The 27003-nt window shown below is 57.3% G+C and overlaps 1 protein-coding gene across 1 annotated transcript in view; it reads left to right on the plus strand.

Moving 5' to 3' along the window:
- Window positions 1–27003, plus strand: part of Rpt6 (26S proteasome regulatory subunit Rpt6) — a 40184-nt gene that overhangs the window by 7914 nt on the left and 5267 nt on the right. Inside the window, exons 4-7 of the mRNA XM_037219257.1 lie at window positions 2617–2809; window positions 4338–4470; window positions 6059–6212; window positions 14441–14650. Coding sequence (XP_037075152.1) covers window positions 2617–2809; window positions 4338–4470; window positions 6059–6212; window positions 14441–14650 — 690 coding nt within the window. The remainder of the gene's footprint in view (window positions 1–2616; window positions 2810–4337; window positions 4471–6058; window positions 6213–14440; window positions 14651–27003) is intronic.

Genomic DNA, 27003 nt, shown 5'->3' on the forward strand with positions numbered 1-27003 from the left:
CACCCTTCAGGGTCGTCCATCACTAGCTAGACCCAGGTATTCATTACACCCTTCGAGGTGTCGTCCATCACTAGCTAGACCCAGGTATTCATTACACCCTTCAGGTGTCGTCCATCGCCAGCTAGACCCAGGTATTCATTACACCCTTCAGGTGTCCATCCATCAATAGCTAGACCCACGTATTCATTACACCCTTCAGTGTCGTCCATCACTAGCTAGACCCAGGTATCATTACACCCTTCAGGTGTCGTCCATCACTAGCTAGACTCAGGTATTCATTACACCCTTCAGGTGTCGTCCATCACTAGCTAGACCCAGGTATTCATTACACACCCTTCAGGTGTCGTCCATCGCCAGCTAGACCCAGGTATTCATTACACCCTTCAGGTGTCGTCCATCGCCAGCTAGACCCAGTATTCATTACACCCTTCAGGTGTCGCCATCACTAGCTAGACCCATGGTATTCATTACACCCTTCAGCTGTCATCCATCAATAGCTAGACCCAGGTATTCATTACCCTTCAGGTGTCGTCCATCACCAGCTAGACCCAGGTATTCATTACACCCTTCAGGTGTCGTCCATCGCCAGCTAGACCCAGTATTCATTACACCCTTCAGGTGTCGTCTCACTAGCTAGACCCACGTATTCATTACAACCCCTTCAGGTGTCGTCCATCACCAGCTAGACCCAGTATTCATTACCCCTTCAGGTGTCGTCCATCACCAGCTAGACCCATGTATTCATTACACCCTTCAGGTGTCGTCCATCACTAGCTAGACCCATGTATTCATTACACCCTTCAGGTGTCGTCCATCACCAGCTAGACCCAGGTATTCATTACACCCTTCAGGTGTCGTCCATCACCAGCTAGACCCAGGTATTCATTACACCCTTCAGGTGTCGTCCATCACTAGCTAGACCCATGTATTCATTACACCCTTCAGGTGTCGTCCATCACTAGCTAGACCCATGTATTCATTACTCCCTTCAGGTGTCGTCCATCACCAGCTAGACCCATGTATTCATTACACCCTTCAGGTGTCGTCCATCACTAGCTAGACCCATGTATTCATTACACCCTTCAGGTGTCGTCCATCACCAGCTAGACCCATGTATTCATTACACCCTTCAGGTGTCGTCCATCACTAGCTAGACCCAGGTATTCATTACACCCTTCAGGTGTCGTCCATCACTAGCTAGACCCAGGTATTCATTACAACCCTTCAGGTTGTCGTCCATCACTAGCTAGACCCAGGTATTCATTACACCCTTCAGGTGTCGTCCATCACTAGCTAGACCCAGGTATTCATTACACCCTTCAGGTGTCGTCCATCACTAGCTAGACCCAGGTATTCATTACACCCTTCAGGTGTCGTCCATCACTAGCTAGACCCAGGTATTCATTACACCCTACAAGAGTGTTGTCCATCACTAGCCAAACCCAGAAGGCAGAAGCCATACTAAGGTGTGCGTCACCGGCAATAATGACGACTTTCCTTCATTGATTCCTCTCGCTGGTGTACTGGGCAAAAGCCAATGACACAAACGGCGCAACATTATTGTGAAGGGGCCAGATGTTGGAGAAATCGGACCCGGCTTCATTTCTGTTATAACAGATACATATCATGTTTTTTGGGGGAAAGTACACGTCAGAGGCTCTTAATAAGACTGCGCAGTAGACTCTGTCACGAGAGAGCGTAGCAGCTCCCGTGAATGGTCTCATCCAGGCCACGTCAGTCGACATTTAACAATAAAATGAATTCTCATTGTAGGTGAAATTGGCTGGCGAATGGCTGTCCCATTCACTAGAGCTCCACGTATCTTGGTAACGCCATTAAAGGAGGGCGGTCTCAGATGGCTTAATTTCGTGGGAAAGCTTTCCAACGTAAAGGAGAACTTTCTTAGTTTAAATTCCGTAAATACTCCTATTGACTCTCGACGATCCCACTGCCATCTTTCAGCTTTATTTGGTACCGTCTGGAAACTAAAGCACTTCAAAGTTCTGTAGTACTGGCTCTGAGACCCAGTGGAACCCTCTGACGTGTATGCCGGGCGTGTCTCTGAGAAGCACGCCATCTGGGCGTCGCGAGGAGCGTGCCATACCCGGATGATCGCCGCCGCTCTCCCCCGGGGATGTTACTGCGGACCCGTCCCAGCGCCGCGGCTGTTGCATGTTTGCCGCGTCACGCTGTGGAAAGCCAGGAGTGCCCGCGGCTGATCGCTCGCAGGTGTTCCGATGTGCTACATGCGTCGGCTGGAGTTGCTTCAGTGATGCCGATTTAATGACGTCACGCAGATGGTGTCTGGTCTAGATGAACCTGCTGCGTCGTCTTAGCGATCATGCGGCCAGGGGCCAGTTATGCACCAGTAGAGGATCCACCTAGTTTTCGAAGCTCTCGTACCCAAATTTTTACCTGAACAGTTGAGTCACCTGTGACGTCAGAGGAAGCCACGTCACGCACGAACGACGAAGTCCAAAGTGTAATACTTGTGAAGCAGCTACATATGGCGCCAGAATCAGCATCCTCAGGCTACCCATTGCAAATGAATATGTCGTTATTGAGGTACACGCAATCACTCGCCGCTTCTGACCTGAACTGGCCGCACTTCTCCAGGTGGACCCCCTGGTCTCACTGATGATGGTGGAGAAGGTGCCGGACAGCACGTACGAGATGGTCGGTGGCCTCGACAAGCAGATCAAGGAGATCAAGGAGGTGATTGAGCTGCCGGTCAAGCACCCCGAGCTGTTCGAGGCGCTTGGCATCGCCCAGCCCAAGGGCGTGCTGCTGTACGGCCCTCCTGGCACAGGTATGCGATGCTAGCGCTGACTGGCGGAAACATGGGAACTGTTAGTGCGCTGCTTTCGCGCTGATAGCTCCGATGCGTAAGTCTCCGCACCGTGTATGGACGGGTCGGTCTTCACTGGCGAGGTAGGCACGCCAGGACAGGCCATTCGTGTCGTGCACGAATGGTCCCTGTTGAATGGTAGGAGACGTCAGTGTTTAGTGACGTTCAATTAATTTGTATATGCCAAATTGGATAATAGGGGCAGATTTGTGTTGGACTCAAATACATATTTCGGGATCTGATTCAGCTCATGACTCAGTGCCGTTTCAAATAACTTGATTCAGCTCAATTCAGACTTATTGCTCGCACGTAGGTCTGGTAAGTCCCAAATGAATAATTTCTCATAATGGCTAAATGATTATATATATATATATATATATATATATATATATATATATGCACAATTCTAAGACTGTTTTCATCACACCGTCTTTAATACGATTTTAATTTGAGCTCTGGCTCACTGACACCACAATTGTTGAAATGATTGGTTCATGATTCAGGTCTGAAGCTGACGAAGAATGTGTTTCTGCCCTTGCCTCAAAGCGACATTTTCCCTAACGAGCAGACCTAGCTCACAGCTCATCCCAAAATGATTGACTCGTGAGCCGATTCAAGTTTCATCTCGAATCGGACAGAAGTCTGGGTAGGAGCTGCTCGTGAGGCAGTCGATTTTCTAATTGCTGGGTCTGCCAGCTATTTGCCGACTAGAAAGTTGTGAACGCCACTTCAAATTGTTTGAAAGTGCCGTTGTCGTCGTATCGGCCAAATTGCACTGTTAGGTTTTATGGTCGATAGCAGGAGCAGTTTCCGGACGAATATGCCACTTCTGAGCGCGGGGCTCGCCTGGCGGCGACGGGGTAGGCCCAGACTGCTGCTAGTCGGGAGCCGCTGCCCAGCAGGGACCGGGCGCTGTTCTCGCAGCGCCCGCCGCTGGCGACGAAACCTGACGCCGTCCGCGCCGCTGGGGCAGGAGTCGCTGCCCAGCAGGGACCGGGCGCTGTTCTCGCAAAGCCCGCCGCTGGCGACGAAACCTGACGCCGTCCGCGCCGCTCGGGCTGGGGTAACCGGCCGCGCGGGACCTTCTGCGAACGCCGGTCTCGTGCATTAGTGTTGAATGGGGCCGGCCGGCTTCAAATCGGCGGCGCCGCAGCTCGCGTTTCGAGCGGAGCGCCGCGTCAGAAATGGGAGAGCGCCGGCGAGGCCCGCTGCGCGCCCTGAAGCGTGACATCAACCCGCCGCGGGGCGGCATTAAACATCGCTCTGCCGTTGTCGCGGCGGCCGGCTAATTACACCGGTGTCGCCCGGCTCGCCAGCCTCGACAGCCAGCCACACTGCTGTCGGCTGGCTGTCTGCCGGATGGGACTTCATCAGGCCGGCCGCGGCTCGCGGCTCCGTCTATGTCGTTTTCGAGGAACCGGAGACGGGGCTCGTCAATACCGGACGGCTGGGTGGCCGCGCGTGACCGCCGCGATGTCGTGTGCCGCAGGCAAGACGCTGCTGGCGCGCGCCGTGGCGCACCACACCGACTGCACCTTCATCCGCGTCTCGGGCTCGGAGCTCGTGCAGAAGTTCATCGGCGAGGGTTCGCGCATGGTGCGTGAGCTGTTCGTTATGGCCAGGTGGGTCCCCGGCCGGTCTCGGTCGCCTCAGCAGCCGGGCGGTGCACGTCTCTGCGCTGCTGTAGGCTGGTGTTACGGTATGGACGGTCTGCTGCGACTGAGGTCGGTACAGAACCTGCCGGGGAGGTGGCCGACGCTCAGGTCAATGAGTGAGGTCACTGTGTTTGAAATTGATGGGTCGCTCGATTTAGGGCATTACTAGCCTTCCTACTTAACTGTCTTTGAAATGTCGTTTTTGATGTTGCGATTTTTTGTTGGGTCTTAAGCTCTTCTTACTATTTTTTGCTGCTCCTGTGTACATTTTTTCTTTATTTTCTCCATCATAATAAAATTGCGACATTATTCTGCCTCGCAATGCGTGTGCAGTGATCATTCAATTATCATGCCAGGCTATTGGATGGTCACGCCAGACTATTGGTTGGTGATGCCATTCAGACAATGATTTAATTCTTGTACGTCCTTGAGCGGAACACTGGAAATAGTGGTTGGAAGCTACAAATACTCATAAACAAGCTTTTTAGCATTCACTGTGGCCTGCGATTGGATCGTGCAACCTATTTCGTCGTTAATGATCCCCCCTTCGTGTTTTTCCTGTGGATATGCAAGCGGCACACACACGACTTTTCTTCGAGCAATTTTGAACGGCTGGCAATACCGTGCTAAAACCTGCGGTTCTAAAGCAGGCTTTATGTCCCGACTTCAGGCCATATTATCCAAGTTCATTTGCTAATGATCACAGCTGTTAATACCAGTGGCGTTCAGTTCACTTATATAACGTAATGGCAATGATGCTGAGCTCACTAATGTGATGGGATGCCAATGACTTCATTTCCCGTGACATCGTCGCTCGCGGCCGCGCGGCACAGGTGTCCCCCGGCCCGAACGAGGTCATCCCTTTGTGACGACGCTGCGCACCGAGCCGTTAGAGAACGCTGGTCGCCTGTTGACGCTTAGAACGCAGATGGGACCACAAAAACAGCCGCTTGGGACAGCCAGCCGGCTTGCTGTTTGCTTGTTAGCTCAGGTGACCGAGCGCCGTCCGTGTACGCATGGCGGCACAGTAGGCGTACTGGTGCGCTGCTCTGTCTTCTCCCACGTGACACTGCTATCCTTGCGATTGCTACGCTTGGGTGACGGACGCAGGAACTCTACGCGTGACTTTGGTGCTGGGGGCACGGCGCATCCTAGTTGCTCCATGGCCTGCGGCGTTTCTTGACGACGTGCGTACCCTCAAGGCATCAAATTGAATACGCCTAGTGTACGGCATCGGCATTGCCACGATGTCGTGTACGTCTGCGCAGGCTCGTCTGACCATTGTTGTGTCTATGTCTGACGGCTGACATGGCTGACCGCTGCCATGTCTAACCTTGACATGTGTGACCGTTGTTGTGTCTGACCGCTGACATGTCTGACCGTTGTGTCTGACCACTGGCAGGCCTGACCGCAGACGTGTCTGACCGTTGTTGTGTCTGACCGCTGACATGTCTAACCGTTGTGTCTGACCACTGGCAGGCCTGACCGCAGACGTGTCTGACCGTTGTTGTGTCTGGCTGCTTGTGTGTCTGACCGTCGGATGGTCGGGCTGCAGGGAGCACGCGCCCTCCATCATCTTCATGGACGAGATAGACAGCATCGGCTCCACCCGAATCGAGTCGGGCTCGGGCGGCGACTCGGAGGTGCAGCGCACCATGCTGGAGCTGCTCAACCAGCTGGACGGCTTCGAGTCGACCAAGAACATCAAGGTAGGCTTACAAAAGGATAAAGACGGGGTAGTATCATCGCGGATGAAATGCTTGTTCGGACCAGAGCTATCGCCCTTCCCGGTCACCGCAGTTGTTAAAGCGCAGGATTCGCAACAAGAAAACCCCGGTCCGAATCCCAGCAATTTCAAGGGATTTCAATTTCAAGGCAGTTTCAATTCTCGTGACGCTGAAATGGCTGAAAACATGGCTGAAAACTAAGCCTCATCCAGGCCTTCTCAGGCCTCAATAACACCTGATGACTGCCAGGGAGTGAACCGGCTGATACGTTGTCTACTTAGAAACGCACCAGACTAGGGCGATAGTCGCGAACAATTATTCCACCCATCAAGTGAGGCGCCAGCCAGCTCCGGGTACCGCGCCGCCCGAGGCGCAGGTGAGCCAGACAGGTGGGCGGCGATGGATTGCAGATGGAGCGTGTCTGCGAACCACGGCCCGATGCTTCCCGTTACCGCCTGGGGAGGGGAGGGGAAGGGGGCTGCAGCGTGGCGCCGTCCACAGCGCACGTCTAATGGGGCAAAGTGCCCGTAAATCCAAATGAAGCCATCTGAGTGGACGACCTTCCAGAAGCCGAAGGCGTGATATACCCGACGCCTGGCCGCTGTGATCGCCGTCCTCTTGTGCGGTTGCGTCAAACTTGCCTTGCCGACCGCCGTGCTCCAAGGCCCGGGGATTCCCCAGCGTGCGCCAGCATCAGGCGAGGTCGCTGCCCTCTCCCCGCGGCGGCCCGCGGTCCGCGCTGTGGGTCACATGTGCGTGCCGACCGATCCATACGGCGGCGGGCCGGCGGGGCCCCGGCCTGCTCGTTTGTCACCGGCCGCGGTCGGGAGCACGCGCGCCCGCCGAAGCAGAGCGCCGTGATGAATAGCGGCAAAACTGTGTTAGTAGATTGTTGGCAGTGCGCTCTGCTGGCTATCGACTTTTCAAACAGGTCGTTTGACGAATGGTAACGGGCGAGGACAGCCCAACGGTTTGCCATTTTCCAATGCTGTCAGGGACGTTTTCCTCGTTTATGGATGCGACGAGGACGTGCCCGTGACGTCAGTGGTATTTGCGTCGCTGTCTGGTCCAGGTAGATTCCCCGCTCATGAAACAGTGGCCTGGTGACTGCAAGACGATGGCCGCAAGCTTGGTCTTCGGAGCAGTGATGGATCGTTCGAAATGTGAGGGACGACTCTTATGGTAGCTGTCATGATGTAAAACCATCTATCTTTGTAGCATATCCCCTGTAGGATTATGATGACTTGTTTTCATTTTGTACGTGCCGCTGGTATGCCCTCCATCATTTTGACGTGGTAAACACCACTGCTATGATTTACGAAAGAAGTGAGGCCCCGCTATGTTTCCACGGCGCGTTGGCTCTGTAGTGCTGCGTGCCTATGGATGATAGCCGACCATGGAATTCAGTAATGCACAAGTGCCGGAACTGTCATGAATTTAAACTGGGGACTAGACTATGCTCATTTCAGATGAACATCAAGCGCATGAATGAAATGAGACATGAAATGTTCATGTTCATTGAAATATGAAATGTTCGCTAATGAACGTTGCAAATGAACATGTGCTTGACCGAAATTATTAGGTTTCAGGTGCTGTGCGGTACGGCTGGGAGGGGGGGGGGGGGGCACTGAGGGAATCGGTTGTGTCACTCGTATCACTTTTGGAAATTTTTCCGGTCATTACGGGGTACCTGGTCGTGGACACTGACTTCGCTGATGCGTCTCTCACGGGTAATGCAAAAGTGATCCTCAACGTAAACTTGGCTGTCCGAACGGTGCGATTCGCACAGGCTTCCGATCCCAGCTTGATTGGCCGTCTGCCGCGTGCCACCCGGAGCCGGATGGCCTCCGCGCGACCGACGGCGCGCAGCTGCGGGCCCGGAACGGGTCGAGCGAGGCTGCCGCGCCAGCGCTGGGACGCGCCGCTACTTGCCCTCGGCGCTGTGGGGTCTACTCGGCCTCGGCGGTGTGGAGTCTACTTGCCCTCGGCGCTGTGGGGTCTGCTCGGCCTCGGCGGTGTGGAGTCTACTCGTCCTCGGCGCTGTGGGGTCTGCTCGCCCTCGGCGCTGTGGGGTCTGCTCGGCCTCGGCGGTGTGGAGTCTACTCGTCCTCGGCGGTGTGGAGTCTGCTCGCCCTCGGCGCTGTGGGGTCTGCTCGGCCTCGGCGGTGGTGGAGTCTGCTCGTCCTCGGTGGTGTGGAGTCTGCTCGGCCTCGGCGCTGTGAGGTCTGCTCGGCCTCGGCGGTGTGGAGTCTGCTCGCCCTCGGCGGTGTGGGAGTCTACTCGTCCTCGGCGGTGTGGAGTCTACTTGCCCTCGGCGGTGTGGGAGTCTGCTCGTCCCTCGGTGGTGTGGAGTCTGCTCGGCCTCGGCGCTGTGAGGTCTGCTCGGCCTCGGCGGTGTGGAGTCTGCTCGGCCTCGGCGGTGTGGAGTCTGCTCGGCCTCGGCGGTGTGGAGTCTACTCGTCCTCGGCGCTGTGGAGTCTGCTCGGCCTCGGCGGTGTGGAGTCTACTCGTCCTCGGCGGTGTGGAGTCTGCTCGGCCTCGGCGGTGTGGAGTCTACTCGTCCTCGGCGGTGTGGGGTCTGCTCGGCCTCGGCGGTGTGGAGTCTACTCGTCCTCGGCGGTGTGAGTCCTGCTCGCCCTCGGCGGTGTGGAGTCTGCTCGCCCTCGGCGCTGTGGAGTCTACTCGCCCTCGGCGCTGTGGGGTCTGCTCGGCCTCGGCGCTGTGGAGTCTGCTCGGGCCTCGGCGGGTGTGGAGTCTGCTCGGCCTCGGCTGTGTGGAGTCTGCTCGGCCCTCGGCGCTGTGGGGTCTGCTCGGCCTCGGCGCTGTGGAGTCTGCTCGGCCTCGGCGGTGTGGAGTCTGCTCGCCCTCGGCGTTCTGGGGTCTGCTCGGCCTCGGCGGTGTGGAGTCTGCTCGGCCCTCGGCGCTGTGGGGTCTGCTCGGCCTCGGTGGTGTGGAGTCTGCTCGGCCTCGGCGGTGTGGAGTCTGCTCGGCCTCGGCGTTCTGGGGTCTGCTCGGCCTCGGCGGTGGTGGAGTCTGCTCGGCCTCGGCGGTGTGGAGTCTACTCGGCCTCGGCGGTGTGGGGTCTGCTCGCCCTCGGCGGTGTGGAGTCTGCTCGGCCTCGGCGCTGTGGGGTCTGCTCGGCCTCGGCGGTGTGGAGTCTACTCGGCCTCGGCGGTGTGGAGTCTACTCGGCCTCGGCGGTGTGGAGTCTACTCGTCCTCGGCGGTGTGGAGTCTGCTCGGCCTCGGCGGTGTGGAGTCTGCTCGGCCTCGGCGTTCTGGGTCTGCTCGGCCTCGGCGCTGTGGAGTCCTGCTCGTCCTCGGCGGTGTGGAGTCTGCTCGGCCTCGGCGGTGTGGAGTCTGCTCGGCCTCGGCGGTGTGGAGTCTGCTCGGCCTCGGCGGTGTGGAGTCTGCTCGGCCTCGGCGCTGTGGGGTCTGCTCGGCCTCGGCGTTCTGGGGTCTGCTCGGCCTCGGCGCTCTGGGGTCGCCGGCCCCGGAGTTATGGGTCGGCTATATTTGTTGAGCGTTCCGCTCGGCCGGGCGTCGTCGTTATCACGGCAATAGCTGACGCAGACTGGCTAACGAGGCGCGCGGCGCGGCTCCGGCCCCCGATCCTGACGCAGGCCGCCACCGCCTCCCCCCCCCCCCCCCCGCAACTGGCAGAAAGATGCTTTTGGCTGACGACACCTATGTATGTAGCTGTAACTGGTTACAAACTCTTACTACCGGCCTGAATTGGCTTTCATTGTGAGATGGGTTTTTTACCTAGCACTGTCAGCAACAACAAAAGGCAAACAAACATGAAAGATGACAACTTTACACAATTCGTCAGCATCGCTGTCGTCACTGGAATGGGGATGATAGATGATGGAAGAAACTGCGTTAATTTTTCACACCTTTGTACCCATATCAATCTTTTCTGAAACAGTACGAGACATGGAACACTGCGCTTTAAGGATATAACAACTTATATCATTCAAGCACTTACTGTAAGTGATAGCGTGTGGCTGCGCCGCTGTACTCGACTTGAAATGAGCATGTCATGTGCTCCAAGTCTTGTAATTAACAGTCAAATGTATTCTCGCCATCCATGTAACATAGTTATACCAAGTTCTACCGAGGTCATCAATGGGAGCCCAATCCCATTATGGGAAGTGACAATTGTTTGGGCAGTACCGCCTGATATTGATATTGTGTCCTTCTCACCTGGGTAGATAGATGCGCGCCCAGGCAGACATGGCCCAGCTGTTGAGCTATATATGCATGGATGTCATGCATGCTAGAAATTTATGAACGTCTGTTGAGAACTATCTGACGGTCATATTATTGCGTCTTCTTCTTAGTACGTTGATAGTTTGGTTCTTCCAGGACGTATATGAATGTGTCCAGGGCTGTGTGCGTACCTAGGCGCCTGCATCGATATGGAAGGCAGCCATTTTACGACATGGTTGTACTCATGACGAGGCTTTTCATCGATTTTACCGAATCGTTTCACGGCTATTTTTGGACTCTCAACTCGAGCTGAGCAGAACAAAACTACCCTGACCCCAATGCCTGATCGGGTATTTGGCGCTGACGTGCCCGGATTTGCATGCCTGCCCCATGTAGGCATCGAGGAGCATCGCGAGTTACAGCTCAGATTGGAATTAAGCTAGCGTGACGAAAATAAAATGTCAATTAAGGAAGGGAATATAGATCCTACACACAATACTTGGCCAGTAAGGTCACTGGCATTTTGAACGCCACACGGGCTTGCGCCACTTGTTGGCAGCGGGTAACCGGCCGCGCGGGCAGCGCGTAACCGGCCGCGCTGGCAGCGGGTAACCGGCCGCGTTGACAGCGGGTAACCGGGCGCGCGGGCAGCGCGTAACCTGCCGCGTTGGCAGCGGGTAACCTGCCGCGCTGGCAGCGGGTAACCGGGCGCGTTGGCAGCGAGTAACCTGCCGCGCTGGCAGCGGGTAACCGGCCGCGCTGGCAGCGGGTTACCTGCCGCGCTGGCAGCGGGTTACCTGCCGCGTTGGCAGCGGGTAACCGGCCAGTTGGCAGCGTGTAATCTGCCGCGCTGGCAGCGGGTAACCTGCCGCGTTGGCAGCGGGTAACCTGCCGCGCTGGCAGCGGGTAACCGGCCGGGTTGGCAGCGGGTAACCGGCCGCGTTGGCAGCGGGTATCCTGCCGCGCTGGCAGCGGGTAACTTGCCGCGCTGGTAGCAGGTAACCGGCCGGGTTGGCAGCGGGTAACCTGCCGCATTGGCAGCGGGTAACCTGCCGCGCTGGCAGCGGGTAACCGGCCGCGTTGGCAACGGGTAACCTGCCGCGCTGGCAGCGGGTAACCGGCCGCACTGGCGGCTTGAGATTTGGTCGGCGAGGGAGCCTTGCGGGACGCTGACGCCTGCGGCCGGCGAACACCGTAGTCGACGACTGTCAATCTCCGGGAGAGGACGGGGGCAGGCGCCGGCGATGGGCGCGCTGCCGGTGGCCGGTGTCGACTCCAGGCCGACTCCGGCCGCCGTCGAGGGGCGCCTCCGCCGTGTGTTGGGCAACCCCGTCGGCCGGCAGCGAACGGAGCGGTAGGCCTGTCACCCTGTCACTCGGCGATGCAGCCACGGCCCATATTGTGGTTAGGGCAGGGCAGGATTTGCGAGACAATCTGAACGCAAGTTGCGTTTCTTAAGGTAAGTATAGACTAATCGTGTCTTAATGCTCGATATTGACAAGGGGTTAACAGCTCATTCTGCCAGAGCGGAGGCCTCCGCCTGCCCCTTCATGACTTCCACTCTCCCACGGAGCACCGGGGCTCGTGCCACGTTTGAACAGCTACTTGGTGCGAGAGTATCGTGGGGTAAGTTACAACCGGATGGGGTTCCATCGTGTGTTGGTGGTGGCTGCACCTCCAGCCCCATTACCTCCTGAGTTACAGCGGGGCGGGGTCGTGAACCGTTGTCAGAGGCCTCCAGTCCGTTGCCCAGAGGCTCCGCGATTCCCATCACTCACCGCCGCGGGCAGTAATGCCCCCACGCTTACCGTGGGCTGTTTAAATCATCTCACAGTGCATCGGGGACCTCAAAATCTCGAAATTCTCCAACCCCGTGCCTCCAACGCCTCCCTGCTCGGCTGCACTTGTGGACGGGATTGCTGTCAGCCGGCGGGAGCGGACGGGAGGAAACCCGCCCCGCCCCGCTAACGCCGGAGCGGGACTGGACGGACGGTCGGCCGACCGGCAGGAGCGGATGGGAAGAAACCCGCCCCGCCTCGCCCCGCTGACGCCGGAGCGGGACTGGACGGACGGTCGGCCGGCCGACGCTCTCCCACGCTCACGCCGCCGCCGGACGCGTCGCAGCCGGCGGCCGGCGCCTCACCAGCGGTGGCGGACCGGCGGCTGTCGCGGTCAGATGTCTCCGACTGACGCGGCATTGATCTACGCCGGGCGCGTCCCGGCCGACCGGCCGATGGGGCGGCCCTGGGCCGTAATCAGGCCGGCAATCGGTGGGACGTCACACAGCCGCGCCCGCCCCACCATTGATTCGGCCCGCCGCGCTGGGTCAGCCGTCCGGCCAGCTCCGGTCGGCCGGCCGGCCCGCCCCGATTTTCCCCGCGAAATTCTGCCGTTGACCCGGAATTTCACGATTGGGTGGTGGAGTCAGGGTTCAGGCAATAAGCACTGCCTAGTGTAGGCCGTGATCACGGATATCCATCCAATCAAAAGGCTCGGACTGCATCTTTAAAGATTATGGCAACATGGATGGTATGTCTGATCCACGTGTCGCAATCGCAGATCGATGTCGCGGTGGGCAACGACGGTGCCGTCCGCCACTGATCTGCTCTCGGTCTGACCGCCCGCCCACCGATCTGCCCCCGGTCCGACCGTCCACCCACTAATCTGCTCCCTGTCTCACCGCCCGCCCACCGATCTGCCCCCGGTCTCGCCGCCCGCCCACTAATCTGCCCCCTGTCCCACCGTCCGCCTACCTATCTGCCCCCGGTCTCAACGCCCGCCACTGATCTGCCCCCGGTCTCACCGCCCGCCCACCGATCTGCCCCCGGTCTGACCGCCCACCCACTAATCTGCCCCCTGTCTCACCGCCCGCCTACCGATCTGCCCTCGGTCTCACCTCCCGCCACTGATCTGCCCCCGGTCTCGCCGCCCGCCCATCGATCTGCCCTCTGTCCCAGCGGTCTTTCGTGATTTCCTTCCTTTCCCAACACGTTCATGGCGCTGTTCGATCCGGGTCGCCTTCTCCCCGTCGAGCTCTGATTATTAACGTCGGCAGGGGGGGGGGGGCTTTGGTTCATCAGCCCCCTCACCGAACGAGCGCCGTCCGGCGGCACGAACCAAGGCTCTCCCGCCAGCTGCGGCATCGTCGCCTTCGGAGGTAGAGCCTCGCTCGACGGACGCCATGTTTATCCGGCGTCCCAAACAGCCCTCCCGTAGCCGGCAGGCTGCAACGTGGAACGCGGTCGGATTGGAGCCGCGCCACGCCGACGGCCGGGTCACGCTGATAGCTTGATGCTGTCAGGCCAAAGTCCGCGTGGCTTAAGCATACGCGACATGTTGAGTGGTTGCCGATTTGGGCTTCGCGTGCGGCCACAATGAGTTGGTTTACAGACTTGTGTTGATGTCGCCGTAGCTTTATCGCTAGCATGGGACATTGGGGCGAATAAGCTTGCATCCTTATCTTGCGGGCGAATGACCGTGTGTATTTGGGGGAATCCATTCACGCTGAAGCATTATTGATGTGGAACTGCGCTTCGAGCACGCACTAGACCTCGGAGCGGGCCTCAGAAATGAGTAGGCAGGCTGGCAGCCGAGATAAAGCGATCTCCGTCAAATCACGGAACCGTCGTAGATACCGTCCTGCTCTGTGGCTTCGAGAGGAAGTTGGACACTCGATGGATGTAGTTATTATGTCAGAAAGGATGCAACTGAGCGGAAGAGGGAGTCCGAGGCAGGGGTTCAGGCCGAATTCAAAGCCGGATCCGGGGCCGTCCTCGGAGATCTGAGACCGCTGCAGGGCGTCGGCTGCGAAAAATCGGCGGCCAACCGACCGTCGAACCGGATGAGCCGATCTCCGGTCCCCTCTGACCCGATCCCCGCGGACTTGTCCCAGACGCCGGCGATCGGGCGCCGCGTGTTGCCCGTGACGTCAGCGTCGTCGCCATGGCGACCGGCGGTCCCGGCGCGGCCGACTGATTGGCACTCGTCGCCGTGTCCGCAGGTGATAATGGCCACGAATCGGATTGATATTCTGGACTCGGCGCTGCTGCGCCCCGGCCGGATCGACCGCAAGATCGAGTTCCCGCCGCCCAACGAGGAGGCGCGACTCGACATCCTGCGCATCCACTCGCGCAAGATGAACCTGACGCGCGGCATCAACCTGCGCAAAATCGCCGAGCTCATGCCCGGCGCCTCGGGCGCCGAGGTCAAGGTAAGGTCAAGGCCTGCCACGATCTGTTTCACTACTCAGCTGTCCACAGCAGCAGGTGCTGCGCATGCAGGTGCTGCGCATGACGTGTGTACAGGGTAAGTGTGAATTCGCTATCGTTCAAGGTTCAAGGTATTCTTCTTCCTTTTTGAATAATTGCGTCATCAGCATATGCATCTTGACGCCGCAATACGACGAATCGAAGCTCTAGTTCACTTGGTGAATGCTGTCACCTCAAAGGAAGAATGGGAAACATAGGGAGCATGAATTGACGCATTATGTGATACGCTATTTCTGGGAATCGCATTTGATTATGCTCTGGGTCGGATATTTGATCCCTCATGGGGTGGTAGTTATCGACAAATTGGTTGCGAAAATGGTGAAAAATTAACTTACGCCAACTTGATTGATTAAACCCACTTGAAGAACACACCCTTGCTCGGCTTGCAACGGAACAGATTTCATTCTTGTCTAAGGTACCTCCTCAGTGCATATCTGGAGCGGGGAGGTCCTGAAGTAGCATTTAGGCTGCCTTTTGCGGGCTTTGGTTTCCATTGCTTCGACACGCGGGCAAATTGCGTGATTCATTACTGAAACACGTAGGCAAAATGCGGCCAAAATACTACTTTGATGCAAGGGAAATGAATGTGCCTTTTCATTACTCACAGTTGCCCGAAAAGTGCGAGACATGGGTAAACAGTATTCGCTGTACGTGGACGTGTTTGCTTGTGTCAAGAAGTGCTGGAAGCATCACACTGTGACAAGAGAAGCATTAATGCCTGACGAGACAGCGCGTGAGATGGCTTCAGCCGGCGGCGGCGGCTGGCAGACGGGCCACCGGTCGCCAGCGGGGTAGAGGCCGTAGTGGAGGCCGGCGGCGGCGGCTGGCAGACGGGCCACCGGTCGCCAGCGGGGTAGAGGCCGTAGTAGAGGCCGGCGGCGGCGGCTGGCAGACGGGCCACCGGTCGCCAGCGGGGTAGTGGCAGTAGTAGGGGCCGGCTGCGCTGTTGCTTCTCAGTATGTCACATTATATAAAATATGTCAAATCCACGTAGATATAGATATATACATATATGCATATGTATTGAAATGATAATGTGTTGTGTACATCTATATATATATATATATATATATATATATATATATATATATATATATATATATATATATACATATATTAAAAAGCATGCGATGCTGCAGATCATCCTCGTCTGGAAGAAACCGACGAACGCATTACGTTCAGAGGTGGGGATTACCGCGTTTTGGACCTGTATGGGGTATCGGAAGTGAACGTTGGCGGATTGCGACTGGGCTGGCGCAATTCAAAATCCCCTGCATGCCAGTGAGCCATTCCCTGTAAGACCGGGAGATGACAGGCATGCGTATTGTGCAATGCCCCGCAAGTCGATGTTGTCCGGTATGGTGGTCTTTGCCTTTCGCCGTTCGATCGACATCCGTTCTCCTGTTATATTGATGACAAGTGACTGCCTTGATTCGTCGCTCATCACCAAGATAGGAAGTGCAGTGTCATGTGAATGTAGGGGGCTGGGTCAAAATAGGGGTGTAAAATAGCACTACACGCGTTTTTTCTTAGAGATGCCCTGAGCTGTTCCGTCAAACGTCATTCAGTTTTTGTCGAACTTCCCGGTAGGTTCGTGTCGGCCCTAAAAGTTTCGGCACCGTACCACGCCACTGAGCCGTCTCATTCAGTAGCCGTATCCTGTTCCTAAGCTCTCTCATGACGTCAGATGTGCGTTTAGTTTTCTCTTCCCCTCGACAGTGGGGTGCTGAGTTAAAAGTTTGCGGCACGCGGCGGATCTGAGCAACGTTATATGCATCACACTCATTAGCGGCTTAACAATTTAGCGGCTTAACACATTAGCGGCTTAATTCGTGCGAGAACAGCGTGTATAGTGCCAGTTTAAAGGAGTGTCCCGCAATCGAATAAGCTCACTTAAAACCATTAAAAGAGACTCAAATAGGTACAAGATGGCGATCGTCCGTTAACCCAATCTCTATGTAGTCACGTATCAGCCCCATAGGTGCCTGGGCATTTGATGCTGCCATAGCTGCCCGACATTTTTTACTGCCTGGAGCCATTTTGACCACGCCTGAGGCCTCGTAGATTTATCGCTGTTTTTGTTGCAAGTTGGCTCAACGTGCCTTGAATGGGATCTGCGTAATGTCCAGTTACACATGAGCTGTATAGGTGCCTGGTTTGGAAGCGTCGCTGTTGTACGGTATTATGCAGGTCAGATTGGTGTCACTAATCAATGTAGTGTGGCTCGCCCCTGTAGATGGAGATTGTTTGATCCCTCTACGTAACCTCGTATGATCCTGCTTAGTATGACTTCACTTGACTGTGGCTTAAAGGAGTGTCCCACTTTTCGGGCGTATTTCAAAAGCATACCCCTGTGAAACCTCATACCCCTGCATACCCCTGAGGACTAGTTGCATCTCGTAATAGCGTTGGGTAGTGCCACCGCAGCACCGTCAAGGCAAAAAGGCGATCAAGTTTAATCTCTTGCAGGCCAAATTACACTATCCACGCTTTCCAGCGGTACTACTCAGTGCTACTGAACTTCTTTCCTGCAGTCGCGGCCGCTGTCGTCATGACGACGACCGTGCGTACCTCTACTTTGTGAATAAAAGAACGTTTGCGATTGGCCCAGCGGGCAAATTGGCCTGTTACCGAAACCATGGACATGTCGATTATGACATCAAATGCTGCTTTCTTCAGGTTTCGTTCATGACAGCCATGTCATACCTGGTGTAAATTCAACTGCTGTATTTTTTTAAAGGCACGCCACGTCTATACTTCATGCAAAGGCAAAGGCAAAGGCGATGCTGTAAAGGCACATCCGGGCGGTCTGTGAGCACGGACCGTCAACCTCAACTACATCCTGTAAACTGTGCCGCGGGTGCGATCTCACGGGTGTAGTGCGGGCTCTGTTCAGCTGGGCTGTCGTAGTCCGGCAGCAGCGACTGCCGAAGTGACGCGGGGCGTGGCGACCATTCCGGCGGCGCGCCTACAGTAACGAGCCCCGCAGCGGCCGTCCGTCAACGGTAATGCGTCCGACAGTAACCAAATATTTGTGTTGCCCTGACCGCCGAAGTTAGCCCTCGCGCTTCGCTGGTCTATATGCAGTTAGCGGACATTTACGCATATGTATACATATATATATATATATATATATATATATATATATATATATATATATGTATATGTATGTATGTATGTATATAACGCAAGTTACGGAGGGTGATATGTGGTTTCTCCCCCGTATGCGACAATTTTCAATATGATTGGGATGTGTCACATCACTTTCCGATGTGCATCTAAGAAGCTGAATGATGCTGCACTAAGCAGCTATTTTGCACCCCCTGAACTGCCACCGCATTCCCCACTCCGACCGTGAACAAATTTCGCTGACGCTAGCTTCTATCGGTTGGGCAAGAGGGCGCAGGGCTACCTAAGAACATACTGCCTGCATCGTCATCGTCGACCATATGGGGCTTGTTGGTTGGCTCCAAATGTTTGCCAGCCAACTGTTTTTCTGTTTTGGTCTGTTCGAAGTTTTCAGCAGCGCGGCTGACGAGGAAGAATCATTGGCCGTCGGCCAGTTTCTGCCCAGTCGTTGCTATGCTCGCTGTCTTGGGTTAGCAGAACGAATAGAACTGCGTGTCTGAAAGTCGGGGACGGAAGCAAGTGATCGGCCGGACGAGGCATGGGAATGGAATCATGGTCGTAAATTTAGCGACGGGATATCGTGTAAGCTAGCGACGTCCGCTGCTAGGGTAAGACGAATGAAGGGCAGAGTTCGGAATCTCACAATGTCTCAGTGAGCTGCTTCCCGACGAGCAACGTTTCACTGAGTGGTGTCAGAACGGTTTACGTTTCCGTTGTACTAGTACAGGACTCCACAGGGGTGTGTGGTTTTCGGAAGATAGTGGGTCATTTAGTATCTAGCTAGTCTATTTATTACTCATGGCGTGAAATGATAAAGTCAGTCGAAGTGGCTCTAAACCCAAATATCATCATCATCCAGTCCATTACTGAATAGAATGCAGAAAAAATATCCTAGTATGCAACGTGCCCATGTCATTGAACCGGATGGAGCTGCCAGCCGCGACTGCCCCGGGGATGCAGAGCAAAGTCCCTGGCACCTTGGGATGGGATTATATAAATTCAAACGGAATCGCTAGCCCTGGTCAGTGTAATCCAGTATCTCCAGTTCACACTAGTCACATGCTTGATAACGTCACAGGTCACGCGAATTGCCCTAATGGTCGCTGCAATGTTGGAACGTGTTGAGGGCCTCTTGCACACGTAATAATGGTCGGTAAGTCTTCGAGCCGGCGCCAAATTGATCATGGTCAGGTCATGGTGAGATATCGGGCACGATTTTTGTGCCCTCTTAGTTCACCTGACATGGGGAAGTGAGTGGCTTGTAGATCTTTAAGTCACCGAGTTATATATCGCCCGTAGGCATGGCGTCATTTGTTAACACGCGCTCGGGTGGGAGGTCAAATTGCCCCCCCCCCCGAAGGTTTTTTCAGAATGGTTTCCAAACGACGCAGTGTAGCCGCGTCAAATTTTGCATAGTTGTAGATAATTGAATAGTGGATCGTTTGGTGAGAAAAATTTAGATGCACGTTGTAAGATCGCTGACCTATGGCAGGTCAAAGTCAGGCCATGGGTTCAGCGAAGCAAATTTCTAGGGAATCGTTCAATCTGATGCAACAACGGAGTGTTAGACGAAGCCATACATCTCTGAATTGCCTTCTTAGACAACACAACAACCGAATGAGCAAATTGCATTAACTTAAGGTCAGGTATGAAGGTCAGACCAAGGTCAAACCAACCTGTTTTATTATTCCAAGAGTTGCTTTATGGAATAGTTTGTGGTGCTTATTTCGATTTTTTGATAGCAGGAACTGCATTCTACATTTTCCATGAACTTCCTAGAGGTCAGAATAGGTCATTGATCTCAAATGACCCAGGTCAACATTGGGTTTTTAGAAGCATAATGCGTAGCGTAATCCTTGTCGCGTATTCAAATGCAAAATTCAGAGCACTCTTGTATAATTTTGGTCACCATGGCCTTCATAAGGTCAAACAAGGTCACTGACCTTTAATGAGCATGTGACCTTTTGCCTAGAAACAGTTGTTTGGGTTCTAGGGGCACTTTGGAGACCAGCCTGGGTTAACGTTCTGGGGGCACTTTGGAAACCAGTCTGGATTTGACCTTGTTTGACTTTATTTGACCCGAAGTGCATAACCTAGGAGCCTCAAATTTTGACCTAAGTGAGTTTACGTACACGTCAACATACCATCTGAATGTGGTGTATCTAGTTCTCATAGTTCTCGAGGTCTTTGGGGGGTTAAATTGACCCCCACCCGAGCGAAGGGTACCCAGCCGGCCACCCGGACGCGTGTTAAAGGAACACGGCGTGCGGTGTCGCGCATCCTTTTATGAAGCGTCAACGACTGCCCTATTAGCCCTCGGGGCCCATCACGTGAACGGGACTCGGGCTTTAACCCCCCACGTGGAACCGAAGGCCCTAACCACTCGGCCATTACACCTCTCAGCAAGTCATTTTGGTTGAACGTGTATCATTTAACCTCACATGACCTATGGTGGTGACCCGGTGTATTCCTGCAGGGTGCTACGCATGTGCCAGAGACAGTCACACCTCTCGATGCACTGCATCGAACGAGCCCAGAAAAGGGAGCTGTGACTCGTTGCACGTACAGACAAAGCTCGTCGTGCAACCATCACTGATAGCGTCATAAGTCATTGCCCTTGCCTGAGACCCAAAAAACCATTGACCCAAAATGTGTCAAGCTGACGAGCTATCGCACCTCTGGCGCTACACATACGGGACCGCCTTTCTTGGTTTGAAAGTGGTTCCTCAAATTTCGGAGAGTGGTTACTTTTGACCGTCAGTGGTCGTGCTGTAAGGCCTATCGGGCTCGCCAAAATGCGCTGGAATGTTTTTTCCGATACTAGCAGATATTTCTGATAAAAAATTTACGGCCCCAAGCTGTACCGAGCGTCCGAAATATTGCCGGTTGTTAAGTGCTCTCGGCCGTGACACTGTGGATTTAAGCGCTGCTGTAATGAATGCACCATGAGAGGGTGCTGCTAAGCAACAATATTGGCTAGGCGTCTTCCTTTGCGCCCGCGCTAAGACCACTCTGCTGAATTGGTCCAGCGCAAATAAAAAATGGAGGAAAGAAAAACGCATTAATCAGAAGAGTATGGCGTTACGAGGGAAGGAAATAACTGCAGGCGCTTGGCGCTTTTACTTTTCCGTTGATTTGTTTTTGTTTGTTTTGCGTTTCCCCGATGTTTTCCATTTCCGTATGTATTGACTTTCAAATGAGATCTCGCCTTTGGAGCTTTCGTTGACTGTTGGCAGTTGTAAAATGTCACGCATGTTGAGACATCGTGGATTAGTTATGACTGGAAATCCCTTACCGCCTCCATCCCTGGGATGGTTATGCCGAGGTACGTCCCTTAGCATCTCCACCCTTCGGTTGTTAATGGCGCCCGGTTAAGCAGCGATGTAATGACACACGCATCCATCTCAGCGCCATAAGCTGTTGGCCGTGGCCGGTAGTCCACGACTGTGGAGGGATTGCCCATTGGGTGTTTGTCGAGCGACCGTCCATGGCGCGCGGCGGGCGACGGCGCCAGCGTCCGCGCCAGCCTCACGCCAGCGTCGCGCCACGGGAGACGAGGTTTGTGTTGTCAACAGCAGCCGAGGCGCCCGGGGACAACGTTGCCGGGCGAGAGACAATGCCCACGAGGCTCGTAGGAAAGAGGACCCCCCCCCCCCCCCTCCAGCGTGAAGCCGACGGGTGGGCAGCGAACGGCGGGTCCGGGAAGTGGTTCTCACTGCCTGGAATGCTGGGAGGCCTGACAGAGCCTGACCGACCAGGAGATGCCTGACAGCTCGGGGAAGCCGCCTGGAAAGCTCCGAGCGGTGTCTGACGGCTGCGGAGAAGCCTGTAATCTGTGCGGATTTGGGAACCCCCAGGGGTACCTTCGCGAAGCCCTGTGCTCAGCTCCGGTCGGCATATTCTGCCGGGCGGATCGCGTTCGGGCAGCTACACGTGCCGCTTCTCAGCCGGGCGGGAGTCCCGGCTAGGTCCGGGCGGCGGCCGAGGCCGCTCCGGCTGCTGGCGGGTCGATGGGGCTCTCGGGCAGCGCCGGCGTGTTTTGCCACCGTCTGTGCACGGTGCGGCCGGTGGCGGCTCCTGCGCCGTATCGATGCATTGGCCGCCGCCGGCTGATCAATAGCGCCATTCTGTAATGATGCTCGCCGGCATCGGCTGCGCCTCCCCGGTGCCTGGAGCGGCCGGCGTTCCCTGGGAGACAGGCCCCGGCACATCTCGGAGCGCCGGCTAAGCCACCGACGGAGACACCGGCGCGGCAGACGCCGACGGAGCGGCACTGGCGCGGCATAAGCTCCCGCCCGGTCACAGGCGCCGCGCGGCCACCTGTGGAGCCGCAGGCATTGGACAACCGATGACGGATCCACAGGCACGCTACGACCACTGGCGAAGCCACAGGTGCCACGCAGCCACCCGTGGAGTCACGGCTGACGGGGCGTAACCGGCGCAGGTTTGGCTCACGGACTGCTGGCAGCCGACGGATGGTCGGCTCGAGCGCCGTTCCGCTTGATGCGCCGCCTCCTGCCCGGCCTCCCCGAAGGGCGAGCGGGACCCAGGCCCGGCCGCTGACCGAGGCTGGCGACAGACCACGTACTTGCCGGCCGCGGCGCGAGCGTCCCACGCTGACCGGCACCGCAGACGCGCCCCGACCACGCCCACGGCGGGTCACACACGCACGCCCTGGCTGAGCGCGCCGCAGACAAATCGACCATCCGGCGTCGGGCGGGCGGCGCGGTCGCCAGCCCCCTGTCGACCTGTCGCCTTGTGTTTGATCGGCGTCACTCTGTTGACTGCGCCATTTGCGGCCGCTGTCAGACGGCGGCCAATTTCCTTCGGCTGCGTGGGGCATTAGTGTCGGCGGGGCGGCGGCGGAGCGGCCCGGCCACCTGTTACGGGCGGCGCGCTGAGCCGCCGCCGCCGCCGTGATTGGCCATTAGCTGGCGCCGCCGCCGCCGGAGAGGCAGGCCGGTCAGCTCGGCGGTCGCGGCGCCGCTCTAATCCTGCCGGCCCGGGCCGGGCCGGGCCACCCCGGCGTCCCGACGACGCGCGGCGGAGGCGTAACGGCGGTCCGCCCGCCCGCTGGCGGCAGCGCGCGGCTAGGCCGCACGGGTTTGCCGTGCCGCCCCGCCGACGACGCTGGTGACAGTGGGGCGTGAGCGCGACGCCGTCGACAGCTCGCGCTCTCGGGAGCCGGCCGCGCACGGCAAGCGTGAACGCGGTGCTGTCGGCGACTCGGGCTCCCGGGAGCCGGCCACGCACGGCAAGCGTGAGCGCGGCGCCGTCGGCGACTCGGGCTCCCGAGAGCCGGCCGCGCACGGCAAGCAGAGTGGACGGAGCCAGAGACGACAGGAGAAGCGCGGCTGTCCGGATCCGATCTGGGAACGGGGACTGCGGACCGTCGCGGGCCGCGAGGTCGACAGAGAAGCCATCGAAGTCCATCAATAGGGCGATCAATGTGTGCTATATGCGGCTGGTCCCGAAGCTGCCGCCAGTGTCTTCTTTGTGTATTTTTGGCAGTGATGCGCCGGCCAGCGCTGTCTTACTGCCGGTCAAGTTCACGTGATGGAAGTGAGCAACAGACCCCTCCAGAGCAGCATAATTATTTCTAGTAAATTCATAATCTGTGATGCGCAGTAAACCATAATCGGGGACGCGGAAAGTTAGCAAAAGTTTATGACCGTGAAGATGGCCTTGGGGAGTTCCCCGCGCCGTGGAAGTTGCCCTGTTGATGTCACACCGTATCAGACGCGACGCCTGGGGAGAGACGCGATCAATCTTCTGCGCCGAGAGCGGTGACGCATTGCGGACGTGGGAAAAACAGCCGTCTCTCATTAGACAAGCGTCAGGGCCGCCGCTCCGCGGCCTGACCTGCCGCTGACTCGCATCTGAAGCGAGCAGCCCCGCCCCGCTCTGCGCTGGAGAGGTATGCAGAAGACCGTGCGGACGCGGCGGCTGGTGGCGTATTGACGAGGCCTCAGCTGGTCGGCCGGTCCGGCTAAGGGATCCATGTCCCGAGCTCCAGCGTAAAATGGCCAATTAGGGCCAAAAATGGCCAACAGGGCCTGTCAAATAAGGAGCTGTCACGTCTCAAGCGCAGGTTTTGCAGCAGCGGCGGCGCACGCTGGGCTTCGCCGCTCTCGATTGGCAGCAGGCTCGCCGCTCTCCATTGGCAGCAGCCTCGCCGCTCTCGATTGGCGGCAGCCTCGCTGCTCTCGATTGGCGGCAGCCTCGCCACTCTCGATTGGCAGCAGCCTTGCCGCTCTCGATTGGTAGCAGGCTCGCCGCTCTCCATTGGCAGCAGCCTTGCCGCTCTCCATTGGCAGCAGGCTCGTCACTCTCGATTGGCAGCAGCCTCGCCGCTCTCCATTGGCAGCACCGACGGCGGCCCGAGCGCCGGCGATAGCGAGCGGCGTCGGTTAACGAAGACGGCGGACCGGCCGAGACGCCGCTGATCAGCGGGCCAGGCGGTTGGCCGCAGCGCCTGTTGATCATTAAGGACGCCTTTTAACGGTTACTGGTGTCGGCCGACGCCGCGTAGCGACCAGGGGCGCTAGCGTTCAGTTCGATGCCGCAACTGATGAGGACGGGATCGGAATGCCGACGGCCTTGGCAGCCAGCGCTGGCTGCTGTGGCACAGTCTCAGGCTCACAGCCAGCGCTGGCTGCTGTCGTTGGCTGCTGTGGCACTGTCTCAGGCTCACAGTCCGAAGGTGTCGCGAACCTAGGGCGGAATCAGCGCAGCGGACAGCATCGAGTGACGGGGCCGCGGGTTGCAACCTCGAGCGATCAGTCCTCATCAGCACCGAGTGGCGGGCCGCGGCATGCAACCTCGAGCGATCAGTCCTCATCAGCATCGAATGACGGGCCGCGGCATGCAGACTCTAGCGATCAGTCCTCATCAGCGCCGAGGGATGGCCGCAGCAGGCAGACTCGAGCGACCAGTCCTCATCAACATCGAGTGACGGGCCGAGGCATGCAACCTCGAGCGATCAGCCCTCATCAGCACCGAGTGACGGGCCGCGGCATGCAGACTCGAGCGATCAGTCCTCATCAGCACCGAGTGACGGGCCGCGGCATGCAACCTCGAGCGATCAGTCCTCATCAGCACCAAGTGACGGGTCGCGGCATGCAGACTCGAGCGACCAGTCCTCATCAGCACTGAGTGACGGGCCGCGGCATGGAGGCTCGGGCGACCAGTCCTCATCAGCGCTGAGTGACGGGCCGCGGCGTGCAGACTCGAGCGGTCAGTCCTCATCGGCAATTGGTCAGGCCTGGCCGCCGACGTCCGGTAGTCGGCATTTGATTGGGTTATTCCAGCCTACTCCGGAACGCGACGGCCGTTTTGAGGTGACGCCCCGTCGTTTCCAAGGCGCATAAGCCCATGACGGCGAAGCCCTGGGAAGTCTCGCTTCAAGTGGCTTCATAACCAGATAGGCCCGCTCTGCATACCAAAAAGACCGGACCAACTGAGATGGGAGGCGAGGTGTAGGCGCAAATTATGACGTGGACGTGAATCAATTCTAATTGAAGCGATATGCCGTCTTCTCTCGGCGATGTTGCGCCCGGTTCTTGTGACGTTGCGTGAGAATTGCCAAATTCGATGCAATGTTCATGAGTCACGACTCACATTCGTCACTGCATACCGTGCTGTAAAACGTCCATGAACTGGGCGCACGGCACCATGAATGGACCTTTGATCACGACAGAATTAGCTCCTTGATCGCGACAGAATTGGCAGTTTAATCTGGCCTCATGAGCTGCGTCGTCAGTCCGCCATTTCAGCCCGGCCTACGCCGGCTGCCTGTGAGACGGTTGAGATCGGGGGCCGGCCGCCTGTGAGACGGTTGAGATCGGGGGCCGGCCGCCTGTGAGACGGTTGAGATCGGGGGCCGGCCGCCTGTGAGACGGTTGAGATCGGGGGCCGGCCGCCTGTGAGACGGCTCAGATCGGGGGCTGGTCGCCTGTGAGACGGCTCAGATCGGGGGCCGGGTGCTTGTGAGACGGCTCAGATCGGGGGCTGGTCGCCTGTGAGACGGTTGAGATCGGGGGCCGGCCGCCTGTGAGACGGCTGAGATCGGGGGCCGGTCGCCTGTGAGACGGCTCAGATCGGGGGCTGGTCGCCTGTGAGACGGCTGAGATCGGGGGCCGGGTGCTTGTGAGACGGCTGAGATTGGGGGTCGGCCTCCGCTCCTCCTCTCAGTGCATAATCATGCCACGTGACTCGGCAGGGAGCCGTCCGCTGTCAGCCGGGCTCGCGTGCGACCAGCGCGCCGCCGCCGCTAATGACGATCAATGGGCCTGTGCCGCTCGGCGCCGGCGGACGGTGCCGGCGGCGGCGGCAGCGGCGGCGGCGGCTCGTGCGGCGGCGCGTGCCGCGTCGCGTCCGGCCGGTGTCGCGCGCCACGGCGGCCGCCCCGTCCCGTCAATGGGCTACCGTCCGAGTGCCGCCGGCCAGGCGCCGTCAGAAGTGACGGACGTCTCCAGCCTCACCGGCGCCGCTGGAGGAGAGGCCGGACTCGCCGACCCCACCGCCGCCTCGGGAGACGGCTAGGCTGACGTATGAGCGGAGTAGCTCCGGGTGGGATGTGTGATGACGGGGCGGAACACACGACCCTCCAGCCACCTTTTTCAGGCACCAGATGATTGTCTACCTACTTGAGTCCATGCGCCTAGAGGCCCGTTTAGACCATCAGACTGGAATTATTTCCAGGACTTGCTGCCTTCAAAGGGTTTGAGTAAAAGACCGTCGAGGGCTTCTGGTCGGAGTGATATTAAATTGCGCTACTGCTGACTGCAAAATGGTCGTCGCCAGAAGTATTTGCAATGCGAATGCCCTCCGCGAAGCTGAATAGCCCCGAGGGTCCGCCAAAGTGAAGTAAATTAACCTCATAGCCTGTCTGTTCAGGGCTCCCGAAGGCGGAGATAGCTCTTTTGCCTAGCTGGTAATGCATCTGAAAGGAATGTGTATCAGCACATTTCAACAACAAGGACACATTGATAGTAATATTCACCATGCCAAAAAATGCGAACGCAGCGCGGGTTTTATGGCGTTGTTGTGTTCGCAGGCTGTCGTGTTCGAGCGTAATTTAGAATGCAGGGGGTGGGGTGGGGTGGGGGGGGGGGGGGGGGGGGGTGGGGGGGTGGGGGGTAGGCTATTAACCAGGACATTGGGA

This window comes from Pollicipes pollicipes, unplaced genomic scaffold (assembly GCF_011947565.3).
Source record: "Pollicipes pollicipes isolate AB1234 unplaced genomic scaffold, Ppol_2.1 Scaffold_4295;HRSCAF=5057_pilon_pilon_pilon, whole genome shotgun sequence".
Lineage (NCBI taxonomy): Eukaryota > Metazoa > Arthropoda > Thecostraca > Pollicipedomorpha > Pollicipedidae > Pollicipes > Pollicipes pollicipes.